This window comes from Monodon monoceros, unplaced genomic scaffold, assembly GCF_005190385.1.
Source record: "Monodon monoceros isolate NGI ecotype Baffin Bay Population unplaced genomic scaffold, NGI_Narwhal_1 Super_Scaffold_9, whole genome shotgun sequence".
In the NCBI taxonomy this organism is placed as follows: Eukaryota; Metazoa; Chordata; class Mammalia; order Artiodactyla; family Monodontidae; genus Monodon; species Monodon monoceros.
In genome coordinates this window covers 28,405,752-28,426,778 of record NW_021703786.1, presented here as the reverse complement: position 1 = coordinate 28,426,778, position 21,027 = coordinate 28,405,752, and the positions used below count along the sequence as shown (strand labels likewise).

At 44.7% G+C, this 21,027-nt stretch overlaps 1 protein-coding gene across 6 annotated transcripts in view; it reads left to right on the top strand.

Moving 5' to 3' along the window:
* The window catches only part of TNRC6C (trinucleotide repeat containing adaptor 6C), an 83,180-nt gene that overhangs the window by 24,046 nt on the left and 38,107 nt on the right, over positions 1-21,027 (top strand). For all 6 annotated transcript variants that reach the window (XM_029210729.1, XM_029210727.1, XM_029210728.1 and 3 more), the window contains 2 exons: positions 1,460-1,786; positions 14,207-16,810. In XM_029210729.1, coding sequence (XP_029066562.1) covers positions 1,460-1,786; positions 14,207-16,810 — 2,931 coding nt within the window. The remainder of the gene's footprint in view (positions 1-1,459; positions 1,787-14,206; positions 16,811-21,027) is intronic.

Genomic DNA, 21,027 nt, shown 5'->3' with positions numbered 1-21,027 from the left:
TCTGGGGATGGGAGATAAAGGCATTATCACTGGAGAGTGGAAGGTCTTTGTATGAGTCATTGACAGCAGTGGAACCAGGCAGACCCAGGAAATCATAGGCTGGTCAGGAAGCACTGAGCGTGTCCTGAGGTTAGGGCCCAGGAGTTCATAGTGATGCCAAACTGCACGGCTCTGTTTTCTTGAGAGACTTAGCAGTCCGAGTCCAGGGTGGAGAGAGTGGACAGTGACAGTGGCTTCATCCAGAATTGAGGGTTTGCCAGGCAGGGTGACAAAAACAGTGGGCAGAGGCTTCGCGGATACTGACTGTGTACAATGGGGTTGCGGGGTGGACAGCAGAACCCATTGCGGGAGGTGAGAAATGCAGGCTGATCGCAAGGGATAATAAAAGGCAAACAGTGTCGACTGGAAAGGTTTTTATAATGCTGCTTATACAAACAAGATATACAGAGAACTAGGTGTAACTCGTTTTGCACATAGCTTTTACTCAATTCTGAAATCAAAGACATTTATAAATTAAGTCGAAAACATTTTTTTTCAAATAACAGGGTAACATAATATTCTGGATATTAATGTTTCAAATTCAAGATGGAAATGAACTTGAGGCTCAGATTCTTTGGCACTTGACAGGCCTGTGCTCCATTCCTCACTCAGGGCCACCACTCAGATGACCTTTTGCATTTGGCGTGCTCACTAGCAGGGCTGTCACTGACTCTCCTGCTCCTCCTTCCTGTTTACCTTTGTTGATGCAGCACACTCTGATAGCGCTTTGGCTTTCACTTAATGCATCATTTGCAAATTAGCCTACCGGCATTCTTTTCCAATAAATCTGGGAGGAGTGTAGTGGTGCTATAGATACCGTCACCACAAATGCCTTAATTATTCAGATAACCCAGAATGCACGCACACACACACACACACACACACACACACACACACACACACATATATACACACTTTTTTTTAGATTGTCTTCAGAATTAAAACAAATATATATATAAATTCATGGACATCTAATGATCCCTTAAATTTGAGAAGCACAGACTTAGAGCAGTGGTTCTCAAAGTGTGGGCCCAGGACCCGGGGCATCACCCTCACCTGGGAACTTATTAGAAATGCAGATTTGCAGTCTCCCCTCCCTTCCAACCAAGTGAATTCCCCGGGCGGGTCCTAGGAATCAGGCTTTTAACGTGACTGCAGCTCAAGCTGAAGAGCTGCTGCTCTAACCCAGCGTGATCACCTGTCTTATAGATGAGGAAACTGGCCAAGAGCTACAGCTCAGGATCGAGGTTCATTTATAGGACAACTGGGTCTCAAGCCTGGAACTCTGGGCTTTCGTGCAGTTCGATTCCAAAACTCTCCATTGTCATTTCTTTCTCAGTTTTTGGTTTTGTTTTCTTTGGTTTGGGTTGAAGGAGGTGACAACTAAAGTGTTGGGGTCTTTTCCTTTTGTTCCTTCTAGTGCCAGAACCTACTAAGACCTGTTCAAGCCAGCTCCAACCTGCCGGGACCAGTACCAGTACTTCCACCAGCACTCCCTCCAGCAGCAGCAATGGCAAACGTGCGTCTGCCGGCGGCCAGCAGCCAGCTGCATCCCGTTACCTGCCTCGCGAGGTGCCTCCACGCTTCCGCCAGCAAGAACAGAAGCAGCTGTTAAAGAGAGGTCAGCCACTGCCCACGGGGTCTCTGACCAGCGTGAGCCCCACCCAGGGTGCTGGGCCTGCAGGGCTGAGCCCTCCCCCGCTGCCTGGAGCCGGAGCACAGCCGCACCCCAGCAAGCCCCAGCCAGGTAAACCGCACAGAACCCGGCGTTCTTTCTATCTGAGAACTGGTTTGCTACTTTCAACTTGCTGCCCAGAAATAGAAATGGACATATTTTGATCCATGTTTACTATACACTTAGTAAAGTTAGCTAGCTAGATGATAGCTTGATTCATTTCAATTAGATTTTAAGGTTTACTTCTAGTTCCCCCTACTTATTTATATTGTTCCTCATACACTTTCAGATGGCATTAGCTACTTCAGCTAAGTTTGTTGCTCACCAGAAACTAAAGGTCTGTGTCAGTACATAGAAATCTGTCAAGGCAGATGCTTTAGAACCCTGCAGTGAACACTTCAAAATAAAAGCCTTTTCCCTCAGGTTACTAGGATATCTCACGACTGCACACACACTTTCTGTGCAGGGAGGTAATAGCATTTTATGGGGAGCGGTGTTTCTAAGTAACTTATTCAAGCATCCTGAGGCAACCCTGCCTGCTGTCTCCCCGTGCTCGGCCCCTGCGGTGTCTGGGGCTCTACGCCGCCTGCTGCTTGTTGTGTCCTTGCCTGCAGGTCAACGATAACTTTCTCTGGGCTCCCAGGAGAGCTCGCCACTTGCTCATTTGCTTTCCAGCTTCCAGAACGTCAGCATCTCTCATCTCCTCTCTCTCCTGTTCCCATCTTCTTGACCTCATGGATTTACACTTTTAAAAATTTCTTTACTGGAGTTTTAGGGAAATTTTTGGAAGAGCAAAGTACATGTGTTTGACTGCCATGAATCTCTGATTTTCTTAAATCTTTACGTTTCAAGTAATTTAACAATTGGCAATGGTTCTGGCATCGAAAGCGTATTTGCTGATGGTAGTGAAATTCAGGTCTGTAATTAGAGAGTCAAGGAGGCTTCTTGTGTTACATCAGAATTTAAAAGAAACATGTCACAATTCATATTAATATTTGTTTTCCTTCATGTGCTGCCTTTTTATATGGGGAATAATTCCAGCATGACATAGAAGTATTTATAGCAGAATTTCTCAAAACCATGACTTTGTGGTTTTATTTGGAACAAATATTTTTAGACAGCTTTGCCATGTCTCTTCAAATAGTCTTTACTTTCATCTGCTAAATTCCTGGTAGAGGCGATGTAGGTCAGTGATTTTCAGCAAAAAGCTAGGAAGAAAAGAAATGATCAAATATATTCACTGAATATAATCCCATCTGCTTGACTGCAGCCAGTTTATAGTCAAACATATGGTTACTTTCCACACTGAAATATGGTTCTCCGACCAATCTTAACAGAGACAAAGATTGTATAGTCAGACCTGTATAGCTTGGGGTGTTGATTTAAGACGCTTATATAGAAAAACTGAAAAAGAAGTGTAACAGCCCTGCTTTTTTCTGGGCTTATCTCATTGTTATAAGATTAGTTGGCAGTCTTGCATCAGTGTTCTCACCAAATGCGAGAGGTGCAAGATGTTACTGGTATCTTCTTAGATAAGGAGAAAGTAATCAAGAAATTGATTCAGTAAAATTTTATATGAAAGTAATATTCTTCAAGAAAGTATCTGGCTCTGTAATTATAATATCCTTCTCCAGAAAGTTATTCCTAGTTGTTTGTACTTTTTAAAATATATACATTGAAGACTAAATCATCATTTTATACATAAAAACATCTTGAGAAATGGAATCAATTTATATTAATAAAATAAGAAATGATTGATTTTTTTGGCTCCCAAGCAAAAGTCTTTGTTTTACACCAATTTCATCTCTTCACCAGCAGTCTCTGGTATCACAGCTTCAGAGGTCCCTTCGGAAACCTGTCCTGGTTTCCTAGTTCCTAATGCCGTCTCCGTCTCTCTGCCTGGCTCAGTGCCCTTCCCAGCCTTGTCCAGCCAGCATGTTTCCTTCTGTCCCCGGGTCCTGCTTTCCGTTCTGATTGGGAGTGTTTCCGTATGGCTTCACAAATAGGCCACACTCAGTGTTGCCTTTCCCAGCACATGCACACACCTGATCGCCCTGCCCCTTTCTGTCTGCAAATCACAGTCACCCACCCTCCGTGAAGCCCCTTGCGTATTTCTGTCCTCAAGCTCCTCTTGAAGCTGTAGGATACTCCATTCGTCCGCAACATGCAGCCTCACACGCACTGTATACTGTGTAACCTGTATTGTATCCTAAAAGGACAGTGTCCGAACCTCCTCTGTGTGACTAGTTGAGCAAAGTGAAAGGAACTGAACTGAAGGGGAAGTCCTGGCAGCCGGCACTGGTTATGCCACAGCCAGTACTTCCATTTCTCACCTAAAATGAGACTTCTAAGGTCCTTTCCCTGGAATCTCCAACTCAAACCCGCTTCCAAAGAGCTCGCTTGATTTTGTCAATGCAAAGCATTGCTGGGACGCCATCCCATGTCCTAGTGGAATCAGCACAGGGACCTAGGTGGGCGTCCCCGGGCATGGAGGCAGTGTGGCAGTGTGGTCAAGAGACAGGTCCGATTCGTTTTCCAGACCCACGACCCCTGTGTGACCTTGTCACTTAGCCAACTGGCAAAAATTTTAACTGATAAGTGTATATAGTCGTATATGTGTAATGATTCACCCTATTAAGCTTCCAGAAAAATGTTATTTTCTATTCAGACTATATTTTTGCCAACCTGCAGTATAACTCCAGCTTGAAACACTTGAGAGCTTTTATCTTTTTTAAAAGAGAAAAAACTCTTTCTCGCTGCGCTTAAGGCAGAACAATGTATTGTTTTGGCGGCTACTTTGTACATTAATAAACTGAAGCTTTGATTAATACGCGGTAGTGTTTGCTACTTAGATCTTTTGTAGATAGAAGCAGGAAAGAAGTTGGACACGTGCCAATTTACGTATGGGGCTCATTTAGAAAATTATAGCTAGTGTTGGTATGCCGAACGTTTAGTGTGTGTTCAGGAAAAGCGGGAAAGAGGAAGGAACGGAATACAAAGGAGTAGGAAGGAGCAGCGGTTTATTTGCATGCAGCCAATGGGCAACGCGCCCTTGCTCTTTTGGCAGACTTTCAAAAAACAGAGGAAAAGTGGCTCTGGTGCTGCTGTAACTGGGTCCTGTAGTGAAAATGGTTGTGACAACTGAACGAATTTTAAGAGGCAGGAAGATCGGTTTAGTGTCAGCTGCAATTAGATAATCAGAGCTTTCAAGTCCTCTCCGCGGATGCCTCCCCCCGCCCCTCCCGCTGGAGGGGGTGATCGGCTCCCTCCCGGGAAGGGAAGGGCAACGCCAGCTCCTGCCCCGCGGGCGCCTGCAGGTCGCCGGGCGCAGCCAGCACGGAGCCGCCCGGTGACGACAGCCGGCGGCCCGGGGCGCGCGGCGATAGGGTGGAGCTGGGAACCCGCGCTGCCCTAGATGCGGGCGCCCGGGCGTTCGGCGCGCAAGGTAGCGTCTCCAGGGGGTGGGCGGCCCCTCTCCGCAGGTACTTTCGCCCCCAGTGCCCGCAGAGCCGCAGAAACAGAGCCGACACGGAGCAGACAACAGCTGCTTCTCCCGGGCCTCGGGCGGGGCGCGAGGGGCGCGCAGACGACGCGTAAGATGGCGCCCCCGCCGCTGCGCGCGGAGTTGCTCCGGGCCCCGCGCCGCCGCCCCCGCGGCCGCCCCGCTCGGCAGTGCCTCTCACAGGGTCTGACCGCGGAGGAAGCAGCCTCGTTTCCTGCCGTTTTGAAGAAAAACAAGGCAATAAGCGTTTTCCTTTGGACACTTTCATTATTGTTTGCAGTAAACCTTTCACTTGGTTCTGCATTTCATAATGCCTTCCATTGATAGAAGTTGACGGAGGAGATGTCTCGGAGTCTGTCCAGTGACGGAATTCTGGACTCAGAGCGCTTTCTCCACAAGATTTTTACGCACACTCAAGGCAGTGGAGAGGGAGGTGGCTTCGGTTCTCCAAAGCTGAAAACGGTGGTTTCGTTGATCCCGCCCCTTGAAACCGAGGACTGTGTGTTATCAGTAAGCGAAGCACTCATGTGTTTCCAACTATGGAAGGCATTTGGAATGACTTTATAATTTATTATTCTGTCATTTCGGTTAAAAGGACTGCGGTGAGAAAGAATGGACTACGTACTGTTTGTCAGTGTTAGCAATAATTAAGCATCCCGCGCACTTCTGAGTAAATCTCGTCCACACTTCCCTATCTGATTAATTTGATACCTAATTAAAAGCTCGCTTACTGTAGCTTTAGGAAGCTCTTTGTTAAACACTTTTTCTTGAAAATTTTATCTTTACATGGTAACATTTCGGAATTTAAAAAAAGAAAGCTTTTTTCTTTAAACCATGCTATCGTGTGATCCTTTTTAATCACCTAAGACTGTTTATGGTACTTACATTTTTATAGAGACACCTATTTTTAGAACGTGTAAACCATTCAAACAGCAGGAAAAAAGTGAATTTAACATTTGGTGATAGAATGTTGTAATGGAAGGAGCACTGGAATTTTATCCTGAAGATAGGCATTTCTGTTCAGTCCTTACTGGTTATTGGTTATATAACACCTTTTCCAAATCTGGCCTCTGAGCCTCTGTTTCCCCATCTGTAAAACAGATGTAATTTGTAAGTTTCAGTTAATTTAATGTGTGTGGAAATACGTAGAACTTGAAAGTGCTATGAAATATGTGATGTCTTAGGGATAGGAAGACTTATGTATAAACTCTCTCGAACTTGCTGCATAACAGATGCATGGATTTTAGCCTTTAACAGTTCCTGTGGGCTTATCCTGGAGAGTTGAGAATAACCTACAAGAGAATTCAGTCTTGGTTTATTTTAGAGCTTTCATTCATTTCGAAATGCCTGTTCCCAGAAGTCAGTCATTTCACAAATTTCTTTCATAGAGTCTTTTAGACTATAACTAAAAGATGGGTTTTTGAATCGATAGCACAGTCAAGAGACTTTGGTTTCTGAAAGGCATGTTATTCAAATATATTTGAAGTCATAAATTCTCCCAAGAAGAATGGTGTGCTTTAAACATAAAGAGAGTAATAGCCTTAAAAAATGTAACACGTTTTCATTTTGGGGATAAATTCTAGTGTCAGAATATGTGGTGGTGGTGGTGATGGTGGGAGTGCTAATGCTGTTGATGTGGCGGTGGTGTTGGTGATGATGACGATGAGCGGCAAGAGAGGAGAGACTTTAGGGGCTCCCCAGAACAGAACTAGTCAAACTGTGCTCCTCAGATACCCACAGAAGACTTTAAAGGAGTCTGAGTGGGGAAAGGCTGGTGGGAGTGGGGAAAGCCTAATTTTTCCGAAGTGGCTTTAGGTTTAACTCCTTTGTGTTTTGGGGAAGTAGGTTCTGCTCTTCGTTTTCTGTTGTCTGGTTTTTACCACTGCACTAAGAAGACGGTGAGTGGTATTTTCAAATCAACTTAAGTCTGTATTTGAAAATCAAAAATATTGCGTTAAAATCATAACTTCCTGCTTTCTAGTTTTCACGTCCTTTCCAGCTTTGAAACGCATTTCTGTGTTCAGACTTTTTTTTTTTTTTGGCTGCGCAGGATGTGGTATCGTAGTTCCCCAACCAGGGATCAAACCAGCACACTCTGCATTGAGAGTTCCAAGTCTTAACCACTGGACTGCCAGGGAAGTCCCCAAACTATTTTTTTTTTATATATATATTAAAGTACATAGGACACAGTTGATTCCCATTTTAAAACTTTTTGAGAAGGAAAAAAATGAGAAAACAAGATAAAGTGAAAGAAGGAAAATAAAAAACTAGAGCAAAGAGTGGCACCTTTGTGCATCATGCTTGTCTCGGCACAGAAAGTTCTTTGAGGGGAGACTAGGTCTTGTTCATCTGTGCAGTATTTGTGAGCTCATCGGTAGGGCTGTTGAACATGCTTGTTCAGCAGAATGTGAGTGTCTCAGGGAACTGTCATCGGAGGACACTGTGGCTGGAGTCACACAGGAACAGGCTCTGTACGGGGCCCCAAACTGTAGGAAGAGAGGACCCTGTAAAGAAAGATCCTGGGGCTACAGCTTTCTTTAATGTACCAGAACTGGGAACACTAAGGAGCAAAGGCCGGAAATCAAATTGTAGAACCACGGCATAGAGTAATTTTTACCATTTAGCCTTAACTTTTCGGTTTTTAATGTATTTAATGTTTATTTTGACCCTATAAACACCCCCAAATGTGGTATTATCTTGGAAAAATCCGTATATCATTTTGGTGTTCTTGAAGTTTAATTACAATGAAAGGCATCGTAATATTTGTCTCTTTCATTTTGTTTCCTTATCCACTGTTTCCATTACAACTAAAAACATTTTAAGTAGAAAAATATTTTTAGTGGCTTACATGGTAATAACACATATAAGTGTATATAGCAGATTAACTTGTTAGCCTCACTTTAAGCCCCTCCAAATAGTTCCTTATATAAGGGTGGCCGTCTTTGCAAGCTTAGGACAGACGTCCTCACCTGAAAATGGACTTGAGCTGTTCCGTGCACTGGTGAGAATTGAGCTTCTCCTTTAGGTTCCTTTAGTAGCAGTGACCCCCTGTCCTTTATACCTTCTGTGCCAAAACACAGGTGTAAGTACCCGTTCAGTAAAACTCCCTTGGTGTTTGGGGGACATTTCTTTTTTTCTTCCTTCCTTTTTTTTTTTTGCCACACCACACAGCTTGAGTGATCTTAGCTCCCTGACCAGGGATTAAACACAGGGCCACAGCAGTGAAAGCACCGAGTCCTAACCACTGGATTGCCAGGGAATTCCCAGGGGGACATTTCATCTCATGCTTTCACCTCCTTCCCTCTTTTATCTCCTCTCCTCTAGCCTTCTCTCTCTCGTCTCCTTTCCCACCATGTGTACCGAGTTCCAGAACACTTAGCTCACCTTTGAGTTAGGATCACTGGTCTCCTGGCATGCACCACTTGCAGACACATTCTCGCCTTTGAGAAAAGTGTCCTGTTGAGTGGATGACAACACATAGATTCCCCAGTGCTTGTTGGATGTAGCCCCCACTTGATCCAGCTACTGAAGCAGGTGATGGAGGGGAGTGAAGAGGGGAGAAGAGTGGTGCTAATGGCCTTTTGAGGAGCTGGATGAAGCACCTGCAAGGATGCGTGAGTCCACACGGAGAGACTGCTGATGAACTGCACATTAACGTCTGAGCTTCTGACTTGCTTCTCCCAGGACTGAGGGCGGATCCGCTCAGAGGTCTTGCAACCGCCCCAGACTCAATATGTCTGGATCTCAGTCCGTCATCTCCCTTTCTTCTCTCCTTCCCAGAACTGCCCTTACTCCAGTGTTCCCTATTATAGTTTAATATAGTTCCCTGTGCTCTACAGTAGGTCCCTGTTGTTTATCTATTTTATATATAGTAGTGTGTATCTGTTAATCCCAAACTCCTAATTTATCCCTCCCCCCGTCCCCTTTGGTCACTTTAAGTTTGTTTTCTATGTCTGTGAGCCTGTTTCTGTTTTGTAAATAAGTTCATTTGTATAACTTTTTTAGATTCCACATACAAGTGATATCATATGATATTTTCTTTCTCTGTCAGTGGACATTTAGGTTGCTTCCATGTCTTGGCTATTCTAATAGTGCTGCCATGAACATAGGGGTGCATGTATCTTTTCCAGTTATAGTTTTGTCTGGGTATACCAGGAGTGGTATTGCTGGATCACATGGTAACTCTGTTTTTAGTTTTTTAGGGAACATCCGTACTGTTCTCCATAGTGGCTGTGCCAATTTACATTCCCACCAACAGTGTGTGAGGGTTTTCTTCTCTCCAGCATTTATTATTTGTAGACTTTTCAGTGATGGCCATTCTGACCAGTGTGAGGTGATACCTTGTAGGTTTGATGTTAAGAACCTTTTGAAGTGTGTGAGTAGGCATTCATGATCTGCTGGAGGTGCATTTGGAAAGACTGTTTGGTGCATTACTGAGAAGATACTAGAGAGAAGCAGGAATGGGTCTGGGGGAGACAGAAATTCTCCTAGATTCTCATAGGAGAATCCAGTCGTAGTAAGTGAAAGTGTCCTAGAGACTCCAGTGTGTAAACGCACAGGCGAGACTTCATCCTGCCCTCTGTCGGCTCGGGTGCTGGGGCTCCTGCCAGCACTGCCTCGTTGGTGCTGAGCTGGCTCTGCTGCCCTTGAGCTCTTCCTCTTCACCCCAGGGAAGGACTGAGTGGTGGAACTTGATCACTGTGGGGGCCGTCCCTTCAGCAGACAGACACACTTGTTAGAAAGAGCCCAGGCTGCATGGCGACGCTACATACCCTTGATACACCTTTATGGATGTGTGTGTTTTTTTTAACCTAATGACTAATATTTTTAAAATTTATGTGAATGAAAAAAATGCTTTTTCTCACAGGATTATCTCCTTAATTGCAACGTTAGCCTTTGGTCCTTGGCCCTTTGTTGCTCTTGTAAAGCTCTAAGGGCAGAGGACTATCCGTGAAAGTAGAGAATTCAGGTATTTATCAGCATGTTGATTTAGTGTTTTTCATGTAATTTTTCTCCTCCTTGTTTTCCATCTCCCCTTTTCAGGTTTAGTTACTGTATTTTTTTTTTTTTTCTTTTTTGGCTGCACTGCACAGCTTGTGGGATCTTAGCTTCCCAAACAGGGATTGAACCCGGGCCCTCGGCATTGAGAGTGTGGAGTCCTGACCGCTGGACCGCCGGGGAAGTCCCTAGTTACTGTATTAAATTCATTACTTGCCTTACCCTCTCTCGAGAAGTTTATAAATTATTTTATCTTGTAAAATGTTATGTAGGATGTTATATAGCTCAAAATGTAATGATCTACATTTACTTTTCTCACAAGCAACAACATTGCTCCTACATTTTATCATCTCATAATGTCAGAAATTAAATAATATTTACTATTTACAGTTTTATGTTTTGATTATAAATATTTGTAGAAAATTCCAAAACAAAACCATCTGAGTAGGAGGATGGCGTATTTTGGAATTGTTTTACATTATTTATTGAAAACTCATTGGGTTTTATGGTTTTTTTATATGCAAACAACGTAGTTCTTGGATTGTTCATTTTAAATGAAATAAATCAGTTTGATTATAAAAATGCTTTACATGTGAAAAGATATTCAACATTACTAATCATTAAGGAGAAGCAGACCAAAACCACAATGAGATACCACTTCACACCCATTAGGCTGGCTGTTATTCAAAAATCAGAATATAACAAGTGTTGGCAAGGATGTGGAGAAATTGGAACCCTGGTGTATTGCTGGTATAGTGTTTCATCTTGGGATGAGGGATAGTGGTGATGGTTTCACAAAATGAATGTACTTAACACTGCTGAATTATATACTCAAAAATGGTTAAAATGGAAAATTATATTTTGTATATTTTACCAGAAAAAAAATCTTCTCTCCAATATTGTAGTTGAGATTGACAGTGTCAACTATGTTGCTGGGTATTTTTGTGTGTGATTCTTATGTAGTATATATAAACTCTAGGTTATAGATTTTAGAGCTGAGAACCTTAGGGCTTAGGCGGTTAGTCCGTCGCCATCTTTGTAGAGTGAGAAATGGCTTCAGATTGTTCGGCTAATTGGTGGCTTTAGCTAAACTCATATTTGGTTCTATACATTGATTCTTTTGTTTGTCCAACAAACATTTATTGGTTGCCTAATATGTGGCAAGCATTATGGATATAAAACCTTGCTAGGCCAGGCTGGTAACCTGCTACTCCTGGGTGTAGGTTGCAGTGAGTGCTCTCCTAGTCAAGAGGTAGGTGGCCTGCCTTTGGGTAAACCTTGTCCCTGCAGAGGCAAGACCGAGGGAGAGTGAACTGTGGTAGGTTTGCTGACAAAAAGTGATAATCTTTGGTTTTTGTTTGTTTGTTTGTTTTTAATTGGGGTATAGTTGTTTTACAATGTTGTGTTAGTTTCTACTGTACAGCGAAGTGGAGTTCCCTGTGCTATACAGCAGGTTCTCATTAGTTATCTGTTTTATACATATTAGTGTATATATGTCAGTCCCACTCTCCCAATGCACCCCATCCCACCTTTCCCCACTTGATGTCCATACGTTTGTTCTCTACGTCTGTGTCTGTATTTCTGCCTTGGAAACTGGTTCATCTGTACCATTTTTCTAGATTCCACATATATGCATTAATACATGATATTTGTTTTTCTCTTTCTGATTTATTTCACTCTATATGACAGTCTCTAGGTCCATCCATGTCTCTACAAGTGACCCAATTTCGTTCCTTTTTATGGCTGAGTAATATTCCATTGTACATATGTACCACACCTTTATCCATTCATCTGTCGATGAGCATTTAGGGATAATCTCTGTTTTTTAACTTGGTCTTATTTTCAGTGTTAAATGATGAGTGGCTCATTGATCTCTTTATTTTGAAGGCCACCAGGGAAGCCCTCGTTGCTCTCTTTAAATTGGTTATTACATAAGCTAGTTTTTATAGTATAGGCAAAACTAACAGAGGAAATTGTCATAAACCAGGGTAGCAGAGCCAACCCCTGATATCAATATTTGGCAATAAAGAACTTCGTTGTTTTATGGTAATTTAGATACTTAAAGTTTTCTGTTGCCTATCTTCATTTTCCCTTTGTAGTTTTCACCTGGAATTACCTGCCTACTTTTTAAAAAACATTTACTTCTTTATTTTCTTAAGAACTAAAAGCCTCGGATTTCCCAGGTTGTGCAGTGGTTAAGAATCTGCCTACCAATGCAGGGGACACAGGTTCGAGCCCTGGTCTGGGAAGATCCCACATGCCTCGGAGTAACTAAGCCCGTGCGCCACAACTACTGAAGCCCATGCGCCTAGAGCCCGTGCTCTGCAGCAAGAGAAGCCACTGCAGTGAGAAGCCCACACTCGCCGCAACTAGAGAAAGCCTGTGCGCAGCAACGAAGACCCAATGCTGCCAAACATTTTTTTAAAAGAAGAATAAAAACCTCTTACAAGCGACACAGTTGATTTTTTTTTTTTTTTTTTTTTTGACCACGCTATGCAGCATATGTGATCTTAGTTCCCCTACCAGGGATTGAACGCGTGCCCCCGGCACTGGGAACACGGAACCTTAACCACTGGACTGCCAGGGAAGTCCCTACCTGCCTACTTTAGAGTCACCTAGACCATCATTCTAAATTCATTACATTCCTTTTAGTCGCGGCCAGTTAGCTCAGTTGGTTAGAGCGTGGAGCTGATAAATTCATTACATTCGTTTTAAATCAGGCAACAAAAGTCATTTGTTTTGGGGTTTTTTTTTAAGGTTGAAGTTAGTTTTGGTATGTTCTTTCTAGTGATGGTGATAATTCTTTGAATACTTCCTCTTTTAGCTCCATCAAACTATAAAAGAGATTGCGGGGGGAACCCAGTTTTACTGTCCATGAGTAAGATATTTCTTGTTGAAGTTAATTTGCAGAGAACATAATAATGAAAATGTTCTAAAAGAGAGAAATATTTAATTGCAATTATCTGTATATCATACTATTTAAAGAAACTCTGTCAACGATTTCTAAACTGTGTGAGGTCTTGAGTGATGCATACTTCGAATGAAGTCTATTGGAAAATTCGTTGGAATATAAGTTTGATTGCAATGTTAGAAATTCTCAAAAAATTAGGAAATTAAAGGAGGTAAATAACAGATACCAAATACTAGCTTCTTTAAAAGGATCATAAGAGTGAAAAGATATAAATACTATAGAAGATATCGTATAAAGTTATTCTGGGGATCTCCAAAGAAAAGACTAAATTAAGGAAGTAGAAAGCAAGTGTGGAAGGAATCCATAGAGATCCGAGAAGATACCAGATATAGGGCTGAGAATATTTTTTATTAATGCACAGGAAACCAGGATAAACCATAATCGCTGGTAATAACAGATAAAGTAGTATAAATGTAATCAAGTCGTTCTAACTCTTGTACCCTTGATAACATGAGAGATCATTTTCTAAAACCACTTCTCTCTCTCTCCCTTCATCCCCCACCCCCAAAATATTGGTTCTGTTATATGATTCTGCGGGACATTTACAGTTCTTTTCTACCAAAGGAGCTGTGTAACTTCTAATACTATGACTCATTAGAAGTCTTGAAAAGAACTGCAAACTGCACTCAGCATCCATGGGAGTTTCAGTGTCGCCAGCGTTTCCCAGAAGCTGAGCATTCACAGGTGTGGCGTAGTCGCATAGATGCCAAACTGCTTCCAGTTAAGCCACTTTCTTTACTACAAATGCTTTCAAAGCTGCTCCTGTGCTAATGTGCATTGTGAATCTTCTCAGTAGCATGGTGTAGTGGTAAGAATTAAAGTAATTTTAGAAGCGTTAACTCTTTTTTGAATGGGAGCTACTTAGAAGACAAATAACTTTTTTCTTGAAGTCATTTTTTAGTATTTGTCATTCAGAATTGAAAACTCGAAATAAAGAGCTTCCCCCAAAGACAGTTTTAACAGTTGATTCACCGATAAGTGGGAGGAGAATCTGACTTTGAACTTGTTTCATCTTTTTCAGAAATTGGCCACAGTGGGCTGGCAGAGCACTATGAAAGTTCCCACTGGGGACAGCAGCCCACTTACAGGAGCGAAGCCAACGGCAGCTGGGATAAAGTGATAATAGACAGGACTGATAAGGAGGCGTGGCCTTCCATCACGGGAACAGAGGCTGAATCTGCCTCAGAATGTACGACAGACACTGACTGTACCTCCAGCTGTGGCTCAGAGAACAGTAGCATGGCTACAGGGAGTGCCCAGGGCAGCTTCACTGGACATACCAAGAAGACGAACGGCAATAATGGCACCAACGGCGCACTCGTCCAAAGCCCTTGTAATCAGAGTGCCCTTGGGGCAGGGGGAGCAAACGGTAATGGAAATGCAGCCAGAGTGTGGGGCGTAGCCACGGGCTCCAGCTCCGGCCTGGCTCACTGCTCCCTCAGTGGTGGGGATGGAAAGATGGACAACATGATCGGAGATGGGAGAAGTCAGAATTGCTGGGGTGCTTCCAACTCCAATGCTGGCATTAATCTTAACCTTAATCCCAATGCCAACCCAGCTGCCTGGCCTGTACTTGGACATGAAGGAACTGTGGCGACAGGCAACCCTTCCAGTATTTGCAGTCCAGTCAGTGCCATAGGTCAAAACATGGGCAACCAGAATGGGAACCCAGCGGGCACTTTAGGTGCTTGGGGAAACTTGCTGCCGCAAGAGAGCACAGAACCACAAACGTCCACTTCTCAGAATGTGTCTTTCAGCGTACAACCTCAGAACCTTAACACTGATGGACCAAATAACACTAACCCCCTGAACTCTTCACCAAACCCTATCAATGCAGTGCAGACAAACGGACTGCCAAACTGGGGCATGGCTGTTGGTATGGGGGCCATCATCCCGCCCCACCTGCAAGGCCTTCCTGGTGCTAACGGATCATCAGTTTCTCAAGTCAGTGGGGGTGGCAGTGAAGGAATCAGCAGTTCTGTGTGGGGACTGTCCCCAGGTAACCCTGCCACAGGAAATAGCAATTCTGGGTTCAATCAGGGGAATGGCGACACTGTGAACTCGGCGTCAAGTGCTAAGCAGAATGGCTCCAGCAGTGCTGTGCACAAGGAGGGAAACGGAGGGAACGCGTGGGATTCGGGACCTCCTGCTGGTCCTGGCATCCTCGCCTGGGGGCGGGGCAGTGGCAACCATGGCGTCGGTAACCTCCATTCGGGAGCTTGGGGCCACCCCAGCCGAAGCCCCTCTAACGGGGTGAACGGGGACTGGGGAAAGCCCCCAAACCAGCATTCCAGTAGCGACATCAATGGGAAAGGATCAACAGGGTGGGAGAGTCCTAGTGTCGGCAGCCAGAATCCTGCCACGCAGCCTGGCAGCGAACACACGAACTCTTGGGCCAAAGCTGCATCTTCTGGAACGACAGCAAGTGAAGGAAGCAGCGACGGTTCTGGCAGCCACAACGAAGGAAGCGCTGGGAGGGAAGGAACAGAAGGCCGAAGGCGAGACAAAGGTATTCTAGACCAAGGGCACATCCAATTGCCAAGGAACGATCTTGACCCAAGAGTTCTGTCTAATACTGGTTGGGGACAGACTCCAGTAAAGCAAAACACTGCCTGGGAATTTGAAGAATCCCCAAGGTCTGAGAGAAAGAATGACAATGGGACAGAGGCCTGGGGTTGTGCAGCTACTCAGCCTTCAAACTCAGGGGGGAAGAACGATGGGTCCATCATGAACAGTACAAATACCTCTTCAGTATCGGGGTGGGTCAGCTCACCACCTGCTGCTGCGCCAGCAAACACAGGTTGGGGAGATAGCAGCAGCAAAGCGCCAAATGGCCCCGGGGTTTGGGGGGACACGATAAGCTCTACTGCTGTTAATAATGCTGCTGCGGCCAAGAGTGGCCACGCTTGGAGTGGGACCGTAAATCAGGAGGACAAGTCACCCACCTGGGGTGAGCCTCAAAAACCCAGAGCTCAGAACTGGGGAGATGGACACAAATCGAATCCAGCCTGGAGTGCAGGAGGGGGAGATTGGGCAGACTCGTCTTCTGTCCTTGGACACTTGGGGGATGGGAAAAAAAATGGCTCTGGATGGGATGCTGACAGTAATCGATCAGGGTCTGGTTGGAATGAGGCTCCAAGGTCTGGGACCAGTGGCTGGGGCAATGGCACAAATGCAAAGGTGAATCCAGGGACAAGCTGGGGAGAGTCTTTAAAGCCTGGCCCGCAACAGAACTGGGCGAGCAAACCCCAAGACAGCAGCGCAAGTAACTGGGGAGGAGCCACTTCCGTTAAACAGACAGGAACAGGGTGGATTGGGGGGCCGGTCCCTGTCAAACAGAAGGACAGCAGTGAGGCCACGGGCTGGGAGGAACCTTCCCCGCCATCTATTCGACGCAAAATGGAAATTGATGATGGTACCTCAGCTTGGGGCGACCCGAGCAACTACAACAATAAAACTGTAAACATGTGGGACAGAAACAACCCGGGCATCCAGAGCAGTGCCTCGGTCAGCACCACCACCAGCACCAGCACCACCACCGCGAGCACCAACGCAAACGTGGCCGAGGCGCCCCCGACACACCAGGCCAGCGCCCAGCTGAACCGATCGCCACTGCTCGGTCCAGGTACGTGGGGGGCTGTGTGTTCCTTTAGAGGCAAAGAAAAAATGTTTATTCTCGTTACATTTGCACACATACTCGACTAGTGTTTTTGTAGCAAGTAACGTTAAACTGATTTTAGTGCCCTTCACCTTACAATATCGTATTGAATGTCACCCAAAGAGAAGAAAGTTAAGTAGGATTCTCTGATAGCTTTTGATTCAAGAAAAAAAAACATTAAGCACCTTCAAAAGAAAGGAGAGGCAAGAAGAAATACGTCCTCTTAGGAAAGATTGAGGACCATTATGTTAGTTTGTGTTTACTTATTACAAAGTCTTTTTTGTTTTTTGGTTTTTTTTTTTTGGGCCTCACTGCACGGCACGGCATGTGGGATCTTAGTTCCCCGACCAGGGATCGAACCCGTGCCCCCTGCAGTGGAAGCTCAGAGTGTTAACCATTGGACTGCCAGGGAAGTCCCAAGTCTTCACTTCCTTATGAGATAAACCACTGGTTCTCAACACCAGAGGGCTTTTGTTAGAATTACCCAGGAGCTTGGGGACTGGGGGATACCAATCTGAGAGATTGCTAGTGTCATTGGTCTGGAGGTTCAAACCCATTCTGGAGCTGGGACACAGTACAGTAATAATCTAGAGAAATACCCCATGCCTGCCTTTTGATCAGAGATGGTAAGCTGCCCTTCCCAGTCCTTCTCAGACTCGGGGTCTCACTGGCGGTGGAGGGTGTGAAGTGGTGTCAGCTGGCTTGGAGCAGAGCCGCCGCCTCAGCTCTGCCCAGAGGCCTGGGGTAAGTCTGAGCCAGACCTGCAAGCGTAGCCCTTACTTACGTTTCTAAGGAAGTGAAAGCAGATCCTGAAGTACAGCCCGATTATCTCGTGCACTTAGAAATAAATATTCTGGGACACTTAAAAATCTATTTGCAGACACAGGAGAACATTGAATATTAATACAACATTTGATGAATAACTTATCTGCACAGTAAACTCTGAATCTAGCAATGAGATTAAGGGAGAATCTCCAGAGACGGCTTCTTTCACCCCTGAACTTTGTCAGGTTTCATTAAGACGTACAGATAATTTGAGAGGGATTGGGAGGTGGTGGGGTGAGGGGTTAGAGAGATAACTACCCAGTTAATTTAGAGTCAAATATGAAGGCCATTATAGGCTTGATCTGAGTGAAACCAGTGACATGGTGGGGTCATGATATCTTGCCTAGGGCTGTGTCCTCCCACGGTGGATGGAAGTGAAACATAGTGCCACATGTCAATCAGAAAACCAGAAGAGTACTGCTAGTGTCGCTCCTATTCCAGAACATTTTGTAATCCGTATTCTACATACCTATCTACCTATTCTCCTCAGCTCCTCGGAAATGGGTCTCATTACCCTTGGCCAGGCATTCAGCTGTGCCGGTGGTAATCCCTGTAGCTGTCTCATGAGGTTGGAGGAGGCCCCAGCCAGAAGCGGACTTGACTTTGCATTGTATTCTTATTCTAATGATATTATATTTGCTTTATCGTTTAGTTTTCTGGCACAAACATAACCAAAGGCAGAGATTGTGTGAGTTAATCATGGGAGAAGCATATCACTCATTCGATGAACTAAAACTTGGAAGAAATTGGATTTGGGAATCCTCTCCCTAGGTAGATAAAACACATGTGCTGTTTCTCTAAGTCTCCTTAGAGCAGAAGCTGGAGGACATTGTCCTGCCTGCAAGCCGCCCTGTCCTAGAAGCTCAATTGCTCTTTTATCATCCTTTGGTATAAAAATGATACTCAAAAGTAGAGTCACCTGCAGATGGAGTGAATCAGCAAGATGCTGTTAGAGCATGACTATTTTCACACCATAACTTCAGAAATCGATCTCACCGACCCCTCCAGCCAGAGGAATTCTATTTTAAGCACCACGCAGTAGTTACTGAAAGAGGAATGGGCTGTGAGCAATCAATGCTTTGTGTGGGTATGAGATTTTTCTTGGGTTTCAGTTTGGTTAGGCTGTTTATACTTTCCTGTGTGTTGAGGGACTTGGTAAGTCGGGCTGGACGTGAAGGAGGACCAGGGAATCAGAAGTCCTGCTCAAGAAGTAGGAGGAGATGCCTGTCAGTGCAGGTCCTGCGGATACACATGAAGGTTTTCACTTTAGGTACCTTCAGTTCAAAATGAATAGAAAAATGAGACAAAGATGCCATTTGCCCCTCTATACAGCATATCAATAAGAAAGAGTTAGCCCATTTAAAATCGGTATTCATGCACTAAAATAAAAACCTATTTTTCTGTTTCTGATACCTACCCTCTGTGATGACCCAGTAAGACGGGCAAAGGCAGCTCTTCCTAAGAGGCTGTTGTGCAACTTGAGACCACGTGGTCAGCTTTAAAAAGGACCCTTATCTGTAACCCTCAGATAGACTCCCCTGTTTTTGGAACAGAAGTGTCAAATAAATGCCCGAGAAACAGGGCGTTCTAAAAATTATGGGATGCTTTGCATCTGACTGAGCAAACTCTTCCACATAAAGCTTCACTCTAAGTACCTATCTTGATTTCAAATGTGAAAAATTAATCGTTGCTGCAGTAAATATGAAAAATTGTTGCTGCTCTGCCCCTCCATAAGCCAGTAGCCGTCCAAGCATTGTAATAAATTTACATTAGGCTTACGTGCCATCATTATGAACAAACTCCCATCTCGTTAATACTTAAGTTAGTACCTAAAAATACCAAGCACATAGCAAGCGCTCAAATGCCTAATCAATTAAATTTTCAGTCCTTTATTTTTCCTTCACTTAATTGTAATTGGTCACTTTTTAACTGAACCTTTCTTCCCCAAAAGGAGTGCCTGTCACACTTGTAGAACTCTCTAAGTAGCACCCATGGAACAAGCTAGCGTTGATTTCTTATCTCGCAGAATGAGTGAATGCCGCCTCCCAGCTTAACTGTCTGTAGTGCTTAGGATGAGAACCCTTGAGTCGGGCGAAGATTCTCTTTCTCTAGGTTCTGTTTCCCGGCCTCTTATCTGCTCTGTGCTCATTTTCACGCCAGTCTTCTGGGCCTGCAGCACTTGGGCACCCTGGTTTTCTCCGTTCTGATAGAAAGATAAAGAATGTACAGTAAGTCCCCTACATACCAACCTTCAAGTTGCGAACTTTCAAAGATGTGAATGTGCGTTCACGTGTCCAGTTACATTAGTTCACATTGAAACGGAACAGGACCCTAGGGTCCTCGCCCCCTCCCACCATGTCCTCAGCCTGCCTTTTGTCTGTGCAAAAACTTCGGCCAAAGAATTAGTTTAATCAGGGAAGTGAGAAAATGCAGAAACAAAGGAAAACAGAGGAGACCAAATAATAATAGTTTAGTCAGTAAACATAGTCAAGGACCTTTATTTCCTCCTCAGTGGCTGTAGATAGTATTCTGAGCCGTATCCTGTGAGCTGTCCTATAGATACTGAAACCCACACCAGGTGGCAGAAGTTATCTACATGATGAGCAGGCTGTAGCCGTGACATAAGCTGCCACAATTCCAAGAATTGGCCTCAAGGAAATGGGAACAAACAGACCCTGGAACTGAAGATTAACGGCACCTAAAGCAATCCAGATGACTCTGGTCAGACCACTGGTGACCAATTTCAAGATGCCTGTCAGAGCTGACTGTATTGTTTCTACATGTAGCCCCCTCCCTCTGTCTCTAAAAGCTGTTGCCCCCTGATTGTCGGGGGAGGGGGGAGTCGGCCTTTGGACAGGCGTCCGCCCTCCCCCCCCTCCCCGCTTGTTGCCAGCATCCAAAATAAAGCAAACTTTCATTTGCACCAACCTGGCCTCTTTATTGGCTTTTGAGTGGCGAGCAGCCGGACCTGGGTTCGGTAACGACGTGTGTGGCGTACGTTGTCACGTGCGTGCGTCCTCTGCGAGCGGCTGTGCTTTGTGTACTGTGCACTGCTGTAGAGAGCGCAGCCGTGCAGCGTCGTTACTTCGAGCCCAGGATGAGTGAGTGAAGGTGCAGCTGGCCCTCCGCCTCCTGTTGCTGACGACCCTTCAGCTCTACCACCTCCCACCTCCTCCCTCCTCCAGTCAGTAAGGCTTCTTGCCTGTTCCCTCGATGCCAGCCCCTTGTACTGTATGCCAGCTGTTGTACTGGTACCACTGTACTTTTCAAGGTACTGTGCTGTGAGATTAAAAATGTTCTCTTTTTCTGTGTTTTTTATGTATTATTTGTGTGAAAAGTATCATAAACCTATTACAGTA